The 19,023-nt window shown below is 43.1% G+C and overlaps 2 protein-coding genes across 2 annotated transcripts; one reads left to right on the top strand and one right to left on the bottom strand.

Moving 5' to 3' along the window:
- The first annotated feature begins 623 nt into the window (after positions 1–623).
- LOC117832021 (testis-expressed protein 2-like) lies at positions 624–15,371 on the top strand. The gene is made up of 12 exons (XM_034710966.1): positions 624–1,135; positions 4,456–5,765; positions 8,253–8,453; positions 9,836–10,118; positions 10,507–10,694; positions 11,244–11,444; positions 12,112–12,211; positions 13,256–13,388; positions 13,479–13,616; positions 14,036–14,245; positions 14,332–14,452; positions 14,695–15,371. Exons 2-12 carry the CDS (start codon positions 4,584–4,586, stop codon positions 14,839–14,841), a joined length of 2,904 nt encoding a protein of 967 aa, XP_034566857.1. The 5' UTR covers positions 624–1,135; positions 4,456–4,583; the 3' UTR covers positions 14,842–15,371.
- A 103-nt stretch (positions 15,372–15,474) lies between these two features.
- LOC117832033 (60S ribosomal protein L3-like) lies at positions 15,475–19,023 on the bottom strand. Its single transcript, XM_034710989.1, has 9 exons — positions 18,808–19,023; positions 18,440–18,608; positions 18,188–18,323; positions 16,948–17,134; positions 16,696–16,856; positions 16,463–16,564; positions 15,950–16,045; positions 15,691–15,810; positions 15,475–15,607 (listed from the first exon to the last, which is right to left on the bottom strand). The coding sequence occupies exons 1-9, from the start codon at positions 18,962–18,964 to the stop codon at positions 15,548–15,550; spliced, it is 1,188 nt and encodes a 395-aa protein (XP_034566880.1). The 5' UTR covers positions 18,965–19,023; the 3' UTR covers positions 15,475–15,547.

The following is a 19,023-nucleotide window of genomic DNA, read 5'->3' as shown; positions in this document are numbered from 1 at the left end:
TTGGTGACCCCTGACCCCTTTGGCTGTTGGACCTGCGCCTGTGCCTGGTAGGCCTGTTAAGTAACCCATTGACAATGAAATAACCGGTTTAAATTTGTGTCAACCTACAAAACAGATTTTGTATCAGTGTAACAGCAGGATACAATAAGATATTCAAGCCTCTGGAGATCCGTGTAAACAAACCTGTCCATGAAATTATGTGCAGCTTGCAGATAAATGTCAGGTCATGCAGGGTCAGGTTATCATCTCTATTGCTGAATGTATCTGGGCTTCAAGTCCTGCATGCTGCTCTAGACTGCTGCTTCTGAAAAGATAAGGAGAGAATAATAATACATGCACCCAACTTAATGAAAGCCAAAGACCCCATTTAAAATCCCTTAGTTATCTTTAACTTCAATCAGGTTAGTAAATGTATGACCATGATGACGGATATTCCTATTAAAAAACTAATTGAAGTCCCAAAAGTGATATAAGAGGTGAAATATATCACATAGTATGACCTTTTTCCTCTCATCCAAACCGCTTAAACATTTGCCTGCCGAGTCCTTATAATCAATTTTTTAAATAAGGATTTTGGCTTTTAAATAAGAGGCTTTTGAGCGGCATGCATTATTTTTTTTTAGGTCGTGCAATTACATAAGTCTGCGTACAGGACTGCAGTGTCAGAGTTGAGCTCAGTCTGTGTTTTGACGCTGCAGAGAGCATTGAGGAGGAGTCGCTCCGTCAACTGTTGGCCTCTCCTGTCTAATCTGGATTAGGGATTCGTCCAGTCTGCGGCCAGGACACCAATAATCACATTATTCTGCTTTGGGTTGACGCCTCGTGAAGCGGAAGCAATACAGCTATGGTATACCGTTACCGAGTCGCAGATTCGTTTCAGTTCTACTGTATGTTTGTTTAAAACCCCTTTAAGGGACTTTGGAGGATTTTGCTGCGAAGATTGGATCCAATTCGAGCAAAGTTGAATCATAATTGTTGCCTGTCTGCCTGCGGCTTGTGCGCATCCCCCGGTGCAGTTCCCCGCACTCTGCAGCATCCAGACTGAGCACTGCAGCCTGAGCGTGGAGCACATTTCTGCACAAACCTCTACCGCTATATATCAGGAGCAGCTGCTGGACAAACATGCCAGGATTAGGTAAGCAAACGCCTGCTTCTCGAGCCTTTATTTTGAAGGATTGAAAAATCACAAACTGACCATGTGGTGATGAATTTCGCATCTCTTCAAATTGCACCCACTCCTGTTGGCAAAGAAAAGTTTGGAGGGAGTATTTTTAATTCCTGAGTGGTTGTTTAGCTCTATGAGTAGTCAGTCTCTTGTAGTAGAAGAGATACAGTCTTGATGATTTAATGACAAAAAGGTCTGAAAACACTGATCATGTGAAGCCCAGACAATCACACAGCCCTGTGCCAAGTGTGTCTGGGTCAAATGTTACTTTGAGGACATATTAGAGCACAGGAATTTCTCTGAATTATAGTCCAGTTTCTCTGTAAGAGTAATACCAGGCTCCATGGACGGTCACGTAATCCCACAGTATTCCACTGGGATTCTATGAAATTAATTTTTACGAAGAAAGAAGATATTCTGAGTCATTTTGATCCCCTTGTGTTGTTTGAAAAAGATAGAGAGGCCAACAGGAGGGCAGAGAGGCAGGATTTCAATCTGATGGCAACATCATGGATCAAAACAGGATTTTCTGCTGGTCATGTTATTGCTGCATCTCTTAATCCTCATTGATTAACCCCTGAATATACCTGTCCCATCATAAGCAAATATTCAGGTTTGATCTGGCTTCCCCCGGGTTTGGCTGGCACTGGCATAAGTGTTCTGTATGGAAGGCAGAGGTAAAAACATGACTATGTTGCTTGTGTGGGGAATTTATTTAATTCTCAGCCTATGATTAATTCCTGCAGTTCAAATGACAGCATTTTCTAAAAATATATGACTCCTTTTAAATGCATTAACTGTGTGGTCCACACTGAATGGCCAGGAGTCAGTTGGCTCTGCAGTACAGATAGCATTATTGATTATTGCAGAACAAGCTGTGGGGCATCAAAGACGCTTTCTCTCCATCATCAAGAATTTACTATATTTAGAATTTCCTCCTCAATGATAATTAATTACTGTGTCTGCTTCTTTCTCTGTCCTCAAGGGACAAATCCAAGTTCTGGGTTCCAGGCAGAAGTTGTCCGTTAGTTTTTTTCATCCCTCTTGTTCCTGCAGAATTTCATTCACAGCCCTGACTGGGTAGCAGCCAAATCCTTGCTGACTGTGTACTCCACAGGGCTGCAAAGGTTTCCCTCTCCCTGTCAGCAAGAACCGATCCAAATCGACTGTGAAGCAGAAATTGATTAGGGTAATGCAGGGCTGTCTGGAGGGAGGATAAGCACTGGCGGAGCAGCACTTTGGGTTGATTAGATTTGACAAACAGCTGAGCAGGTTGGTGCAAAAAGGAGTATGTCTCCATATAAACAGCATGCAGAGCAGTGAGGAGATAATGCAGGAGCCAGTGATAAGGTTAAATAATCTGTATGTGACCATCATGTAACAAATCTGTGGCCTTGAAAACTGGTTTCATATAGGGCAAAGCATTTCCAACATAAAAGACAATTTCCGATCAACGCTCCGGAGTATTCTACTGCTGTATTTCCTTCTGCTGCTTTAATGTCAAATTCTGGCCTCTGAAACACAGAAATATTCTGTGGGGTTAATTCCTAAATCCACACCAATCAAGCGCTCCTCGCAGTAGATTTAGTATGTTTGTTGATTGTGATGTAATTTCTTTTCACAACACCTACTGACTGTATAGAAATATGGATGGCACATCCCCACCTCTTCCCATTGTAAGAAGTGAAGCCAAAATATCGCCTAGATGGGTGCTGGCATATTGTGCAGGTTGAAAAGGGTCGGTGAGTGCCGTTCAAATCAATCAATGAAATATGACAAAAAGCTAACTCTTAACTGGAGATTGGATTGCAATCTTTCCAAGCAGGGAAAATAATAAAACAAACCTAGCTACTTACTCTAACCTAACTAACAAAAGAAACAGCATCCCCAAACTGTGTCTTCAACAGAAATTATCCTGAAGTGAATGTGCGTGTGTCCCAAGCTAATCCCTGTGGCCGTAACAACATTCAAAAAAGGATCTTTGGCTGGTTGAAACTGAGTTCTTGCTGATATTTATCACTTTACTCAAGCTGTAAATTTCTCGATGCACTGCTTAGCTCATAAAATGACTAAATCAGACACTGCATCATGCATGCCAAGCTGACAGTTATCACAAGTAAGTGCCAACGTAACTGAAAATGTATCTGGAACAGACAGATCCACTGATTGCCCATTCATCAGATTTAATTCATGCGCCAAGTGTCTTAATTTCCTGCCGTAAAAGCCTCTTAAATACAGAGGATCACAGTTAATCCACTATCAGTCTGGGTCGCATTGAGCTGGTGACTCTGTGATTTGGACTGCATGATACTTGTTAGTCATTGTCACATACAAACAAGTTATAAAGGGAGTGTTAGAGACCTATGTGCACTTCAAACCATGAATTTCAGAGTTGAAGAACAGTAAATGTTCACTCTCAAGTGAGATTATGATTGAGGACTTCTGAATAAAGATATCTTTATTGTCTACTTTGTGGACAAAAGGCAGAAATTTGTCTTTGGCTCCTGTGTGCCAATATTTGGCATAAAAACACAAGGTAACACGTTCAAAAAGGGGATAGTATACTCACAAAAAACTAGACACAATATAGCTACATTAACAGAGGGTTAAAGGTTATTAAATTAAGAATATAAAGTGTTCTGTGCAGTATGAGGTTGCAGACTGACATCGAACCATCTGGGAAAATCTGGTGAAGAGATAGAAATCACAAAACAATCATTTATCCCGTAGGCAAAATTAAATGAGCATAAAAAGTAGAGTAAAGATCAGTAAGTAAGACCAACTTGTTGAGTAGGCACAAAAAACCCTAAGGGATCATGGTTAATGAATTGGATCCTTGCCTCTAATTTGGGATTAGCTGTGACTCTGGGATTAACGTCTCTGTGCTAACGACTCCTTATGATCATTCCAGAAACAAAGCACTTTATGTGAACTGGCAGCTGACAAACACACACAGAGTGAAACCCAGAAAGTTCTCTGAATCCCTGCAGAGGAATAAGTAAAAAGGACAAAGCATTAAGTGCAAGAGGGGATTAGAAAGACAGGCATGGAGGTGAAAGAGGAGAGGAAATTAGAAAAGGGAGAGGAGGGAGCAGAGAGGACGAGAATAGGAAAGAGGTCAGAGCAGCTAAGAAGGAGCAGAGAGGCTAAAAGTTAAGTGATATGCTGTGATTGAAAGTAAGGGTTTGTGAAGTTGTTTAAATAATCCACTACATCCTAAATTCACAAAATGCTGTTTGCAAAGCACCGGCATTTAAATACATTTTCCTTTTTTCTCACCATCTTTTCAGCCTCAAACATGATGGACTTAGAGAAAACTGAGAAGGATGTCTGGAATCTGCAAATGCTGCAACCAAGCTCCTCGTCTCCAAGGACAGCTTCTCCATTAGATTGGTTCTGACAGCTTCTTCCAGCCAGTATGGAGGAAAGCAAGCTCATTTTCAGCCTGGACCACCAGGATGAAGGTCCCATCGTGGCCTTCTCTAAAGATAAACCACCAGGCAGGGAGAACCAGCCTGACCTCACTCTAGGAATGGAACTGGATCTGAGCCAAGGACACCGCTCCCACCCACCACTCCTGTCCCACTCCCCCTCTTCACCGGGCTCTCTGGCTGATCTGTCTGCAGATCTTCTCGTCTCCAGCAACCTCGTCAAATCCTCCTCCACGGATCTGGAGCCAAGAGAGACCGGCTCTCTGCGAGGCAAACCTCTGCTCAGCCTGGTCAAGTCTCTGAGCACGGAGATTTCCCGCCGGGTCGAGCCAGAGGTCAACCTCTCCAAGTCGGACTCCAAGCTGCATTTACATCCCAGAAAGCAGCTTACTCATCCGAGGATCCCAGAGGCCAAACCTGAACTGAGAGGACATAATGAGGACGACTGCTGGGAATCACCTCCTTCCCCTGGCAGTGTGCCTCTTGCTGAACCTCGGGGAAGCTCGCTGATAGCTGAGCTGGAGGACACACGGAGGAAGTTTTCTGAGGCCATGCAGGATCCTCTGAGCATGCTGAGTAAGATCATGGGGGACGAAAGCTCCAGCAGCCCCAAGCAAGGGAGGCCTGGAGACTCAACGGCCTCCCAAGGCAACTGCGGGGGTGAAGATACAGAGCCAAAGTGCCGTAGAAGAATTGATAGTGATCAAAGAAGTGTGTGTGACTCACCTCTGAGAAGACTCCAACACGGCTCATTAATAAAATCCTCCACATCCCCAGAACACCACACGCACAGCAGAGACAGCCATTTTGAAATTCAGACTTATGGGGATATGATACAGGTGCTGGAGATTCAGAATGGATACAAAGGGACTCATCGTAGAGCTTACTCCCAGTCTAGAATTTCTTTTCCAAGGCCATCACTGCCTTTTCATTGGCTCTTCCCAGTGGGTCTCTTGGCTTATGGTTTCTTCGTGTTGCCCCTGCCCTCCTATGTGACAGGTCTGTCTGTGGGGGTCGCATGTGGCTTCATATTGGGCCTGGTGGTAGTTTACATGTTTGCCCCTCGGCGCTCATCTGCCAGAAGCAATAAGGGCTCTCGTTTGAGCAAATCCAGACCTCTGAACCTGGATTCATTGGATGAGGAGTTCACAGGTCAAGAGTTCTTAGAGGTAATAAACATGTTAAACTCACTGTGAAAATATAGAGTGTGTAATCATGACGCTCACATGGTTACATTTGATCTATGGTTCTCTACTTTTATACAAACTGTGCACCACAAGAGGCCAGGTACTACTTTCAGAAGACAGCTGGTTTAAAAACACCATTCTCATATGAGTCAAAGGTGATTGAGCAATGTGAATATTGCCTGCCAGTTCCTTTAGTACTTTGTGAGGAAAGGGTTGAATAGATTTGTTGTCTTCCATTAGCAAAGCCAATCCACTTTTCTTTTGCACACATTTCAAGTTTGTCATTTGACCATTGAAATTTCAAAGCTCAACCATTCGGTGAGGCTGACCCACTTGCCACTACCAATGACAATTGGATATTAGACCTGCATTTTGCATGACGGTGCCTTTGTGGTGATTGTATCATAGAGTGTATATAACATGTTGGTAATGGCATCCCCCATTTCTTAAGTCTCTTATAAAGCCCAAAGATGGCGGTTGCGGTATTGGAAATGCTGACTCTCAGTAACTTTTGGCCAATCTAGAAACTGGCAAAGAGGCCATAGTCTTACCGCATGGCAAAGAACTACAACACGCTGTCACAATCTGTCACATTAGCTATGGACCTTATCAAGCAAAACTCTTACCTAATACAATCAAAATGGATATGTTATAAAAAAAAAACAAGAATCCCCTGTGTTGTATTGAGCTGTAGAGATACCAGACTGAACACTGGGCATTTTAACAAGGGACTTAATGGGGATACTTTAGGTGCATTTCGACCAATAGTTCTGGGGTCTTTTTGCGCCCAGAACTACTTTCCCCGGAACTAAAGGTTCCTGTGCCCCCATTATTGTCAGTGTTTCGACCACAGACAATAATCAGTCCAGTGACATATGGAGAAAAAAAATGTATATTAAATTATATTTTGAAATCTTAACAAAAAACTAAACTAGTATGCATTCCCAGGAACTCCCTCTGTGTTTCAACAACTCCGTAACGTTCAACCAAAGACCCAGGACCTTTGAAAGTGCTACCCCCCAAGCAGGGGCTTTTCAGGGGGGAGATTATCTACCCCTGAACTAAATTTAGACCCTGGTTCGTCAGGTCGAAACGCACGTAGTTCAGGGGTAAAGTTCCTGCGGTAGAAAAACGCCCTTTGGCTTTTGCAGCAAGCCTCAAGTGGACACAGGAGGAACTGCAGCTTTTTTACGTATCTGCGTTGGCTTTCTTTTTTTCAACACTGGAGGTTGCCGTTTGTTGTGCTGCCTTGATTCCCCCTTGCAAAATTGCAAACCTAAGAGATCATTGAATTCAATTACAATGGTTGTCTGCAGAAATGTGTGTGTGCAGTTTAGCGCGTCTTTTGCACATGTATGACACCTGTAAACCATGTTTAGCTCTCAACTTTAAACTGTGCTAGCCATAATGTTGTTGACAACTTTTTAGTTACCCAATGTACTAATTAATTTCCCTTGAGCCTCAGCTGTTCCTTATGGGGGTTAGTAAATAGCATGTAACCAGATCATGCTGCAACAACAAAATGCTGACGATGGTCAATTTTATGTTTGAAATACAGAATATTTGGTAATGTTAGCTTGGTACAGCTGAATGCATTATTTAGATGTTGTCTGATGGTCACTGTTGGGTAATAGAATATGTTATTAGACCAGCCTAATGCCCAATGAGATTTTCATAGTTCATCATATTTTTTGTATGCAGGTTGTAAGATGTTATAACAGCATTTTCCATTTGTTGATATTAACCTGCAGTCTCACGGAGCTTTTAGAACAGCAAAGTCATGCTAGCCTTGCTTATATAAGGGAAACCAAAGCCCTTTCTGTTTTTTCTGACCCTGATTTGGCTGTAGGGAAATAAGCTGAAAGCTCTAATGTTTGTTCTGCAAAGTGAGAGATGAAACAGAAAAATATAGTAATCACGTGAGGCATTGGAGAGTACTTCAGATAGAGTTTTGATTAGTGGGTTATGGAATAATTTTGGCTAATGATCATAAAAAACACATTGATGAAAGCAGGTTAAGCATATTTAGCTGGCTGATTTGATAATAGTTTTCTTAGAGCACCTCCTGAAAGCTGTACTGAGAGCACAGAGCTGGCCTTTTGATTTCATAAATGCAGAGTCAGCAGGTTCAAAGAAGGTAAACTTTATGAGGATGGAAGAGTAACAAACAGCAGGCTCTCCCACAGTGTGGAATGAGACAGGTGTATCCTGCCATGTCTCGTGTTTCCCCTCCTGCTGAGCTGAGTTGTCGCAGTTTGCAGTACTCACTGTGAATTTCTTCTGCCTGAGTGGAGACTATGATAGGTTGGCACATTTTCTGCTACATACACACTCAGTTAAAAGCCCTAAATGCAGCTTCAGTGTAATTTTCAGTGTGGGTCAGTTCTACAGGAAAATGCTTATTCATTTATGACTTCTTCTGATGCCTCTGCAGGACTTAACACTCCTTGTTTCTTTTTTTGTTTCCAGGGCTGGATGAATGAAACACACAGCTATGATGCTGAGACTTTTCACCCCTCCATGCTCCATTCTGTGTTTGTCACCCTGGAGGGAAGCCGGCTGCGCCTTGCATACCCACACACCAACATCCCCCGGTGGGCGTCCTTCGATGAGTCCTCCCACGAGGCTGTGTTTTTGCGTACACGCACTTACCAGCTTGCTAACTGTAAGGTCAGTGCATTTGTGGACACATCTCTGGGTCCCGGTAGCGGGGTCATGCCCCTCAGAGGGGAGTTCAAGCGAGAGGCAAAGTGACCCCTCACCTGAACTCTCATCTCTCTGCACCCACAATGTCATCTAACACGAGGTGAAAGACCCGAGGGATTGATGTGATGATGTGCTGAATAAACTTGACCCGGCCACTGTCCCTGGAGTTTATTGATGCATTAGCTCCCAAAAGGGTAACTGAATAACTCTGACACTCTGGCTAACTGATGTTGGAAGCTGTTTGGTTAATTCACATTGTGACTTAAAGTCCTGCTTGCAATCCTTGTATAGACACATGGCTGCATTTTGGCAAGACCTTAATCAGGTTTGTAAAAAAGGTCATCGTAAGTAGAGAGTGGCTGCAAACCTGCAACCAGTCAATACCATCATATCATATTGCCTGGTCTTATAAGGAAAACAAATAGCATCTGATCCACAAACCACAAATACCTCAAGGGGTTGTAGACAAGCAAGAGGTCAGAGGGGTGCTGGCCAGTTTTAAAGATTAAAAACAATAAAATCTTAGAATTAATCTAAAAAAGAACAAAGAGTCAAAGGACAGAGGTCAGGGTGGGGGTAATGTGTTGACATTTGTGAGCTTTTTAAAAGACAAGCAGCAGCATTTTGGACCAACTGTTGGCATGCAAGGGAGGCCTGAAGAACAGCATCATGAAGCGCATTACTGTGCCATACCATAAAGTTAAATGAAGATAAAGAAGTAGTCCATAATAAAAGAACCATATGGCTACTAAATTAACTAAAAAAATGAAGTTTAAAGGGCTCTAAAGGTCACAAGAAAAAGGCCCCACAAGCCTCGCTGAAAGGAACAGTCAGAAAATGCACATCTATGGCATGTAGATCAACCTAACGCAAAAAGTAAAACTTTGTGTCTATAATAAAATATGGCCCTAACCAAAAACAAAAACATACAGTCATTTAAATGTAAAAGGATCAACCTGATTATCAATCTGCATACTTTATATGTATCCAGGACTGTCTGGAGCTGGGCAGGAGACAACAGACACATTCATGATCAATAAAACAAACAAAAAAACACTGAAAAATATAAACATCAGCTGTGCAATGAAAAGGAATCTCAGACATTAAGTCCTTTTAGGGTTGGTGTATGGAAAGTGTGAATCCAATCAGCCTCACACTCTTGGAGCATTTCCCCCAAAAGGAACAATGACATGTCCAATCCTGCAGAAGTGCAGCGATGTGATGTCATCATAATCTAATCCTAATTGTTTGTGCATAATTCATGTAGACACGGTTGTGTGCTCACTGATGACAATGTAAATACGAAGAAATAGACGCTTGAACTGTATCATTTCTCTCTGTCATAGGTGTCTCTGTTGCCGCCTGGTTTGGCTCGCAAGCGGGTTTGGAATAAGAAGTACCCCATCTGCATCACTCTTGCAGAAGATGGGGTCGCAGAGGAGAGTGTCATTGAGGGGCAAGAAGAAGAAGAAGACAGAAGGGAGACACACACTGTCCCCGACCACCAGCTCCCTGTCACTCTGTACCTGTTCGGTCGCACGGGGAGAGAGAAGGAGGAGTGGTTCCAGCACCTTCTGTCTGCGTCCCAGGCTGGAGCCAAGAGCAGTGTGTGTGGGGAGGAGAACATGGGTGAGGAGATGTAATGGATCATGGTGACAGAGGGATTCATTGAGACAAAATATTGTTTTTGTAGCAGAGAATTTTAGCCTACATTTAAACAATTCTATTTGACAGAGGTTGAGGGACTCAGGAAACATGGGGTGAATATTTGGATCATCAGATAGATCTTAAATAACTGTATACTGTAAATAATGTGCAGTTATTGAGTGGAAGACGTGGTTTAGGAATAAATAAGTGTATACTTTGTTTTTGATTCTTCAATTTTATCTCCTTATTTAGCTATTTATCTAATCTTGTTTTGATTACATGTACTTATTCTTATACATAATCACTGCTGAATCAATGTTGTATGGGTTGAAACTACTCCCTCCAATATTTTCTTTTCCCTTGCGTTCAGAAACGCTATGTGGTGGTGACACTGTTAAAGAAATCCCAGAGGAGCAGCACGACTTGGCAGGAGCCCCAAAAACAAGAACACTTTTGGACTACAGCAACTACATGACTCAACTGATTGTAAGCCAGAGCTGCAGCCCCATCCCAAGCCCCTGCGACAGTGACAAGGGAAGCCCCACAGCGCACAAGAAGGTCAGTGAGCACCACTTTTAGATCCATATGATCACTGCATCTCTTTCCATTGTCCACAGATGTAGGAGCTTGTCTTTGCTCTACTTACCCTCCGCATGTTGTACTAGTGCTCTACATAATGCTCATCGATCACAACTGGTCAATATCAGCCGCTGCTCCATTGTCGGCTCTGCAGTTGGACCAGTCTTGCCCAGGATGCTGGCTCAGCAGAACACATCCATGCCTTTTTAACCAAATATTGGCAGATACAGTTTCACCTTCCTGGAAGGATGTTGATAAAAGGAGCTGACTCTTCAATTTCCCCGTTGTGGGACGAGTAAAGGACTATCTTAATACATCAGCAATAAACCTTACAGAGCTGCTAATTCTGGCCCATGCTGTTTTCTATTGGCACCCCTAGAAGAGAACACCTGTCCTGAGAGTCACCGTAAATAGGGGTTGTAGTTATTTTAGCACAGCAATGGCACAGATTTGTATCATGCATCTCCATTTTTTTCACACCTAATTATCGCTGATATTGTGTCCTAATGTATTTGTCATCACTTTCAGATTCACAATGAAGAGCCAGGCTCTGGAGGTCAGCCTGGAGCTGAGCCCAGTGCAGGTCCAGGGACAGGAGCATTCTCTGCAGAGGGCCAGTCCACCTGGGTAAACTCCCTGGTGGGACGGATCTTCTGGGACTTTCTCCGAGAGAAGTACTGGACGGATCAGGTGGCACACAAGATCCAGAAGAAACTCAGCAAGATCAAGGTGAGGGGGAGAAGAAGGTGACTTATGCAATAAAAATGAAGTCCTCAATTCAGAAAAGATTGATGCGCCTCATTATGCTTTTTATATTCACATTCCCACCATCATCAGTGTCACACTGACTAAGGACTTTGCTCTACACAGAGAAGAGGTCACATCTCTACAAATTTTCACTGCATGACAGGACAAACACATCAGCACTGGTTTCAACACAAGGTCAAAAGAGGGGACATTAGGCATATCAGCACTTCAGCTCTGTTTCCTCTGTGTGTGTGTGTGTGTGTGTGTGTGTGTGTGTGTGTGTGTGTGTGTGTGTGTGTGTGTGTGTGTGTGTGTGTGTGTGTGTGTGCGCCTGTGTGCCTGTGTTTGTTTGTGTGTGTGTATTTGACAGTCTGCTGATAATGCACTCTCTCTAGTTCCTCAGGCAGGAGGAGGAAGAGGGGAGAAAAGCACTGATGGCACCGTAGCATCTCATTACTCATTTCCTGCTCTCCTCCTTGACACACTCCATAGTTTCATAGTTTTAACTTTTCTTTCGTGCTTCTTTGTCCTTCACACACACACACTCACACGCACACACTGCAGAGTTCCCCTGCTTGCTCTTGTGTTGAAAGTAATTCAATGAATGCAGCATATGAACTAATCAGAGGTGTTGTTTGTCTCTTTGTAGTTGCCGTATTTTATGAATGAGCTGACTCTGGCTGATCTGGACATGGGCACCTGTCTACCTCAAGTCCTCAGCACCTCCACACCTACCCTGGACCGAAGAGGTATACCTGTGTGTGATAAATCTTGTTCATGTTGTTTGCTCTTTATACACTTGGTGCTTCTTTGATTAGAAGTGATAGCAAAGCAGTTTGGCACTGTTGATGGTCACCATAGTCTGAAACTTAACAACAGTTACAGGATGGCAGAGATAGTTTGTCTAAAAAAAAACCTTAGAAATAGACATAGAGGTGGAGTTGAGACGTGCCTTTGGCATCTTTGCAAACAACTACATCGCACCCACCAATCAGGCAAATCAGCTGCGCTTTATTATGCAAATAGATACGAAGCTCTTAAACTTATAATGTATAATCAAAACAAATGAGTTATAAAGGAATCACTCCCTGTGCACTGTGTAAGAATAAAGAGTCAAGCTATTCAGACTAAACTGTTTCTTGTCAAAGGCTATAAGCATGTTTAATTTTGCTGTCATCGATGAGGCTCCTTAGCTTTTGTAGCCAGCCTCAAGTGGACACTTGAGGAACTGCAGTCCTGCATTTGCTTCATTTTTACAACTCTGAAGGTTGCCACTGTGTAAAAACTCTTCACAGGGGTTTCCAACCATCCATACATCAATACCTCTATGTGTGCTGGATGGATTGTAGGCCTGTGACACCCTGACCTTCAATCTATGCGATTGTTTAAAATCTTGCTTTTATCACTGTGCATGTGGATGATACATCAAACAAGATTTGTACCCAACAGTCTGTACCCAGATCTCTTTTCTCAAACACATTGGTGCAGTCAGCTCAGCCTATGATCCCATTTGTTTCATTAAAGAGTTTGTAATGCCCGGCCCAAAAGCTTTTCATTGTCTCCTCCCTGAGGGATTACAAATCCTCTTGACTTGACTCAACTCAACTCACAATGACATGCCTGAGCTTTCCTCTGTTTGTCTCAAGTGTATTCTGGAACAACATCAATGCAAGGCCAGACTGAGAGGAGATGCTGTTTAAGACTCCTATCCAAACTCTGGCTTCAGATCAAAGTCTCTTAAGAACTCCAAAGCATTACCTGTCTTGTTCTTCTGGCCTTCTCTTTATCCCCAGGCTTGTGGCTGGAGCTGGAGGTGGTGTACACAGGATGTCTTCAGATGACCCTGGAGACCAAGATGAACCTGTGTAAGCTGGGTAAAGATGGAGAGGACAAGGTTCACAGTGTACCAGAGACACAGCAAGTGGGGTGAGGCCTGTCTCAGTTTGATTTACATCAATTAAAAAGAGAGAGATAAGTTAAATTTGTACTAACTAGAACTATTACTGTGTTTTTCAGCTCTAAGCCGAGGCTGTGTATCCTGGCTGATAGTGATGAAGAGTCATCCAGTGCAGGCTCATCTGATGAAGAGGAGGTCCCTCTGTCTGAGACACAGGGGTCTCTTGGAGATAAGAGCACTGTAGTAACAGCTGAAGGGTAAATTAACACACTTTATTCTTCTTTTCTATGACAAAAAAAAAAGACATGGATTGCACTAAAGGAAAAAGTGTTTTCTTGGGTGTGTTGCAACAGTAGTGGCTTCTTTTAAATTATAATATCATTAATAACTATGTAGCTGACAAAAACAATGCAAATTTCAACCCAATTATCTACTCCTTATTCCCCTTTCAAATATATAATGAGCAATATATTTACATTCATATAAATACCATATACTTGTATCAAAAAGTATAACCTTAAATGGATATTTACACTCCTTATGTGGTCCTAAGTTGACAAAACTGGACATGTCAAGTATGTAAACCAGCAACAATAGTAGTCACTTCGCTCCTGGTGAAGGTATTCTCACTTGACACCTCATGCTGTACTCCATTTGTGTCCCTGTACTCTTCCAGGCACACTGGTGGCAGCACGAGTCGGAAAATCTTGAGATTTGTGGACAAAATAGCTAAGTCCAAGTACTTCCAGAAAGCCACAGAGAACGAGTACATCAGGAAGAAGATAGCCGAGGTGTCTAACATGCCTCTTATGCTCAGTGTGGAGGTCCTGGAGCTCTCTGGCACTCTGGCTGTCAACATCCCACCTCCCCCTACTGACAGGATATGGTACAGAGTTTCTCTTTTTGTCATTTCAAATCACACTTTTGCAGTTTTTTCTCTCACTCTGCTTTTCCTTCATTCTGTCTCTTCAGGTACAGTTTCCGAGTGCCTCCCAGGTTAGACCTGCATGTGCGTCCCACGCTTGGGGAGAGGGAGGTCACCTTTACTCATGTCACTGAGTGGATTGAGAGGAAGCTGCAGTGTGAGTTCCAGGTGAGTCCTGTCAGGTATTTTTCTTACTGACAAAAACTACAGTTTGGCACAATTTTTTCCATCTGCTGCTAGCCTCTTCATTTACATTGTGTTGTTATACTTATTGCTTTTTTATGTTATTTGTTTCTGTGCACTAAAACACCAAGACAAATTTCTATATGTCTAAACTCACATTGCAAAAAAAAAACCTTGGTTTTACTTCTCATTTCATGAATACTTTGCTTCCCTTTGTTCCAAAACAGAAAGTCCTTGTCATGCCAAACATGGACGATCTATATCTGCCCCTGATGACATCCGGCCTTGACAACCCGTCTGTATCACACCAATCCTCCATCCACTCCTCGTCCCACCAGTCTTCCATGGAGTCCCAGGAGTACCTCTCGGAGTAGCCACAGATGGTGTTTATGTGACGCAAACAGGTGTTGTGCTGCGATTGCCATGAATCTCTGATGGATTCAGAGGACGCTGCAGCTGGGTTCCCACTCTGTGTTTATCCTGAGTGCGTCCCCTGTAACCAGTGCAGGATAGACATCTCCAGAAGGCGACACTGCAGAGATGTCAGGATGAGAGAATGATGCTACAGCGCCCCCTACTGTGAAGATGACTGATTGAAACCAGGCAGAGCACTGGTTTTCCAAAGGGGAATTTTTCTGAATTCATTTTGACCCTTACTAAAATACAAGACTGAAAGCTTGTCCATCTTTACTGCACGTCAAATCATGATGAAGTTGATGACTCTGAATGCACAACGTGTGGATCCTGTCAAAGATCCAAAACTGGAACAAATTAGAAACCTTGAAAATATGAAAATGTTTCTCTTATGATTTTGTGCCATCAAGCTTCCTTGGTGCATGTTATTTCCTAAAAGTCTTAATATGCTTGTGGGTTTATCCATGCATAAAAGCCTGTTTAAAAGCCTCTCATTCTGTGTGATATGTTAATTTTGACCTGCACAAAGAAGGTTGCAGCTGACGCAGTTACAACAGACACACGAGAAATAGAAAAACACTGAATGCCTTTGCTCTCAGAGGATGCATTTGCTCTCAGCTTTATTATCTTTAAGACACCTGAATTAAAATTTTAAGATCCTTTTTTTCAGGCCTCTTCACTCAGAGGCTCCGGCAGTGGTTTCTGGGTGTCCTTCTTCAGTGGCCCCTGTAGGTGAACCAGAGGTTAGTGCTAAAGTAGTGCAGAAGAACTCAGGAGGTGTGTGTGCTCTGAACTTCTCTCACACTTACCATGAATGCCCTCTTCTCCTGGGCAGTCTGGAAGCGGCCGTGACCAAATTTGGAAGTGGTGTCGATGAATTTAAGCTCGATGGACTCCTTTGACTTGCGAGATGTGTGCACGAGCAAAGACTAGAGAGGGGGATGCACAAGGATGTATGAATATTGTAGAAGTGCTGCTTAAATTTGGAGAGTAAAGGAGACGCTCTCTCTATGAAACTTAAAAATCAGAAAACAGTGTTTGCATACTGTAAGCACATGTAAACTGTACCTTTCTGAGAGTGAGAACACGTTTTTTAACCCCAGCCACGCAGCCCTTTATCATCAAAAAGTCATTTTTCACTTCACCGTAGTGGGGGAAGCCTCCCTGAAGAGACAACGTGACAAGGGAGAAGAGGTAAATAAAGTATAGTGTGAACTTTTGAGTGTATCATAAGATGAGAAAGCACTACAAAAACTTCTAACCAGTAGTCATGCATTTTCCTTTCATATCTGTGGTTGAGTTTTGCGTTGGTATTATACTGAACAAGGAAGACAAGATGTTTCTCTTCCCAGCTACATATTCCAGCTTCTCCTGAAAAAAAAAACCAACGGCTGTCCCACTCTGCTAAAAAAGTTCTGGGTCTAACCTTGCAAGCCTTAAAAAAAAGAGTGAGATAGTCACATTACCGGTATGGGATTCATAAAAAGTATTTCTTTCATTTACACAGGCTGGAAGATTTTGAAATCTATTTGTTGTCCTCTTAAGAGCAAATTAAAAATGTTGTCCCAAAAATGAGAGTACCATGGGTGTGATGGCCTTCTGGCTGGAGTCGTAGTTTGTGGAGGCATTGTTCCGGATCACTTTTCCATCCTGGATGTGCAAACCCTTGCCAATACGGTAGATCTGGGGATAAAAGGGACACAGGACATTGGAATAATTGGAATATTATGGGTATGATTGTTCATTCCTATGACAGTTGTTAAAGGTTTAGCCGAGAATTGTAAGTCAAAATGGACTTTGATCCAATAGCTGACCTTCTTGTTGATCTCAGTGCGGTGGTTATAGCCTTTCTGTCCAGCACGAGCGATAGTGTAAGCCACACGGGCCGGATGCCAGGCCCCGATACAGGCCACCTTCCTCAGACCCTTGTGAGTCTTCCTGGGGAGCTTCTTCGTGTGCCAACGGCTTGTCACACCTATCAGCACAAAGAGCCTAACATAAGTTTATCTCCAAGTACATTTGTCTTCCAAGCACCTGACCAGAGGTATGGGCGGGGGGTGTTTCACCTTTAAAGCCATGACCCTTGGTAATTCCTATAACATCAATCATCTCATCTTGGCTGAAGACAGTAGCGATGGGGACAGCCTTTTCCAGATGCTCTTTTGCCCAGTCCACTTTGTCTGAGGTGCTCCCACCATTTAGCTGCACCTCCATGACATGGGCCTTCTTCTGCTTTATTGCCAGCAGTCGCATCTGCAAATGGAAAAAAACAGCAGCTGAAAGGAGTCCAAGCATAGTAAGTTACTATACTTAAAGGACATCAACACCAGCTTTCTATGTTTGGATGTATTACTCAGCACAGGATCATGTTTAAACTACTCGTACCAACACCAGGCGGTCATCCCAGCCCTGATATGTAAAAGCATATTTTGGTCTTGTTCCCACTTCTGAAGCTAAAACCTGCCCAGAGAAAGACTAATGAAACAGTAAGGTAGAAATCTTGTGTAATCCTGCTGCTTCTATTAATATATATGTTTTTACTTGGCAAAGCATGGCTGAGCAGCGAGGTTCTGCCATGAAAATTATTTTTAAACTGCCATTTGAAACGTCACCCTGCAGTGCACCCCACGGGCGGAGTATCACGGCCTAGAGTTGTTTGACTGTAGGCTGCACGGAGATCTGGAATGTGGCAGCTTTTTCTTTCCATTGCATGCAGTCAGAAGGGTAAGTCTGACACCTGTGCCCTTATGCATGGATGGACTGAAGACATATGGCGACGTGCAGTTAAAGGCTCCCAGAAAGTAGAACTGTAGCATCTCTGACGGCACACTCAGGGTGGAAGCTCAAATGATTTTCCAATTATCCACTGCTGTGTATCTTTAAACATAAGGAATCTGACAAATCAATATAATGTTATCACTCACAGATTGATTAGCAACTGCAAAGTCATTAACACTGAAAATCTAGAGGGACATTGAGCCACGTCTCAAAATTAAAATAATGTGTTCGATAACTCATGAGCCACAATCAGACAATCCCCGATGTAAGCGAACACCAACTTCTGGGAACAGGGGCGTGTGCTGAGGAAGGGCCAGGGATGGTATGTGCCACCAAGAAATCTGATAGGCCACCCTTAGTGCCACCCAAACATTCCATTTCTATGATTGGCTATTTGACCTTTTGAGGCGGGACTTATGTTAAAAGCAACCCAACAACAAGCAATAACAAAACAGCAGTTGAGCTTCCCATGACTTTAAAGCTAAAACGGCCGACATGAATCTGGTAGTTGTTACCTGGCAGGCCTACCTGAGTGTGAACAATAACCCTGATTACTGAGCAGTATTTCTTCATTGTGGCAAAATCCTTGTCCAGCTGTTTCTTTCCTGTCTCATCCTGCCACTTCTTACTGTATTTGGTGAAGGCCTTCTTCTTGCTCTTGTACCTGAAACACAAACAAGCTTGTTTGGTACCTTTTATAGTTCCAAATTATTGTCCAAGAGCCAAATGTGTCAGCTGGACAGCAAAATACATGGAGGGAATTTAAGAATAGTCACACACCAGCTTTTGTAGAATCTGCGTTTGCACTCATCACTTAGGTGCTCAGCAAAGATGGTTTTAAAGGATCTCAAGCCACGGACAGTTTTAATATATCCCACAACCCCAACCACCATAATCGGAGGAGTGTCAATGATGGTGACTGCCTCTACTTCCTCTCGCTTTGATTGCTCTGTAGCAAGAAAAAAATGCAAAATGTGTATGTTAATGGTTTTTAGTATGCAGTGAAGCCAAATCAAGCAGTAGATATGTGAGATGTTTCATTGATATCAAACAGAGAACAAATATATTCTATAGAAACATTTGAAAGTCCATTAAATTTCTCCAACAGTCCCATGGATCCATGTTACAGTTAGTCCATTCATACATACTGAGGCCAACTCGGTGCATCTCCCTCAGGGTGTGTGTCATGCCAGCCTTGTATCCCAGGAAGGCAGTGAGGTGGACGGGTTGGCTAGGGTCATCTTTGGGCCACGTGCGCACCTTGCCTCTGTGCTTCTTGCTACGCTTGTGGGGCAGGAACCCCATGTGTCCATGACGGGGTGCATGAAATTTACGATGAGACTAGAAGAACAGCAGAAGTCAAA

This window comes from Notolabrus celidotus, chromosome 20 (genome assembly GCF_009762535.1).
Source record: "Notolabrus celidotus isolate fNotCel1 chromosome 20, fNotCel1.pri, whole genome shotgun sequence".
Lineage (NCBI taxonomy): Eukaryota > Metazoa > Chordata > Actinopteri > Labriformes > Labridae > Notolabrus > Notolabrus celidotus.
The sequence above is the reverse complement of the archived record's forward strand: the minus strand, read 5'-3'. Positions and strand labels throughout refer to the sequence as shown.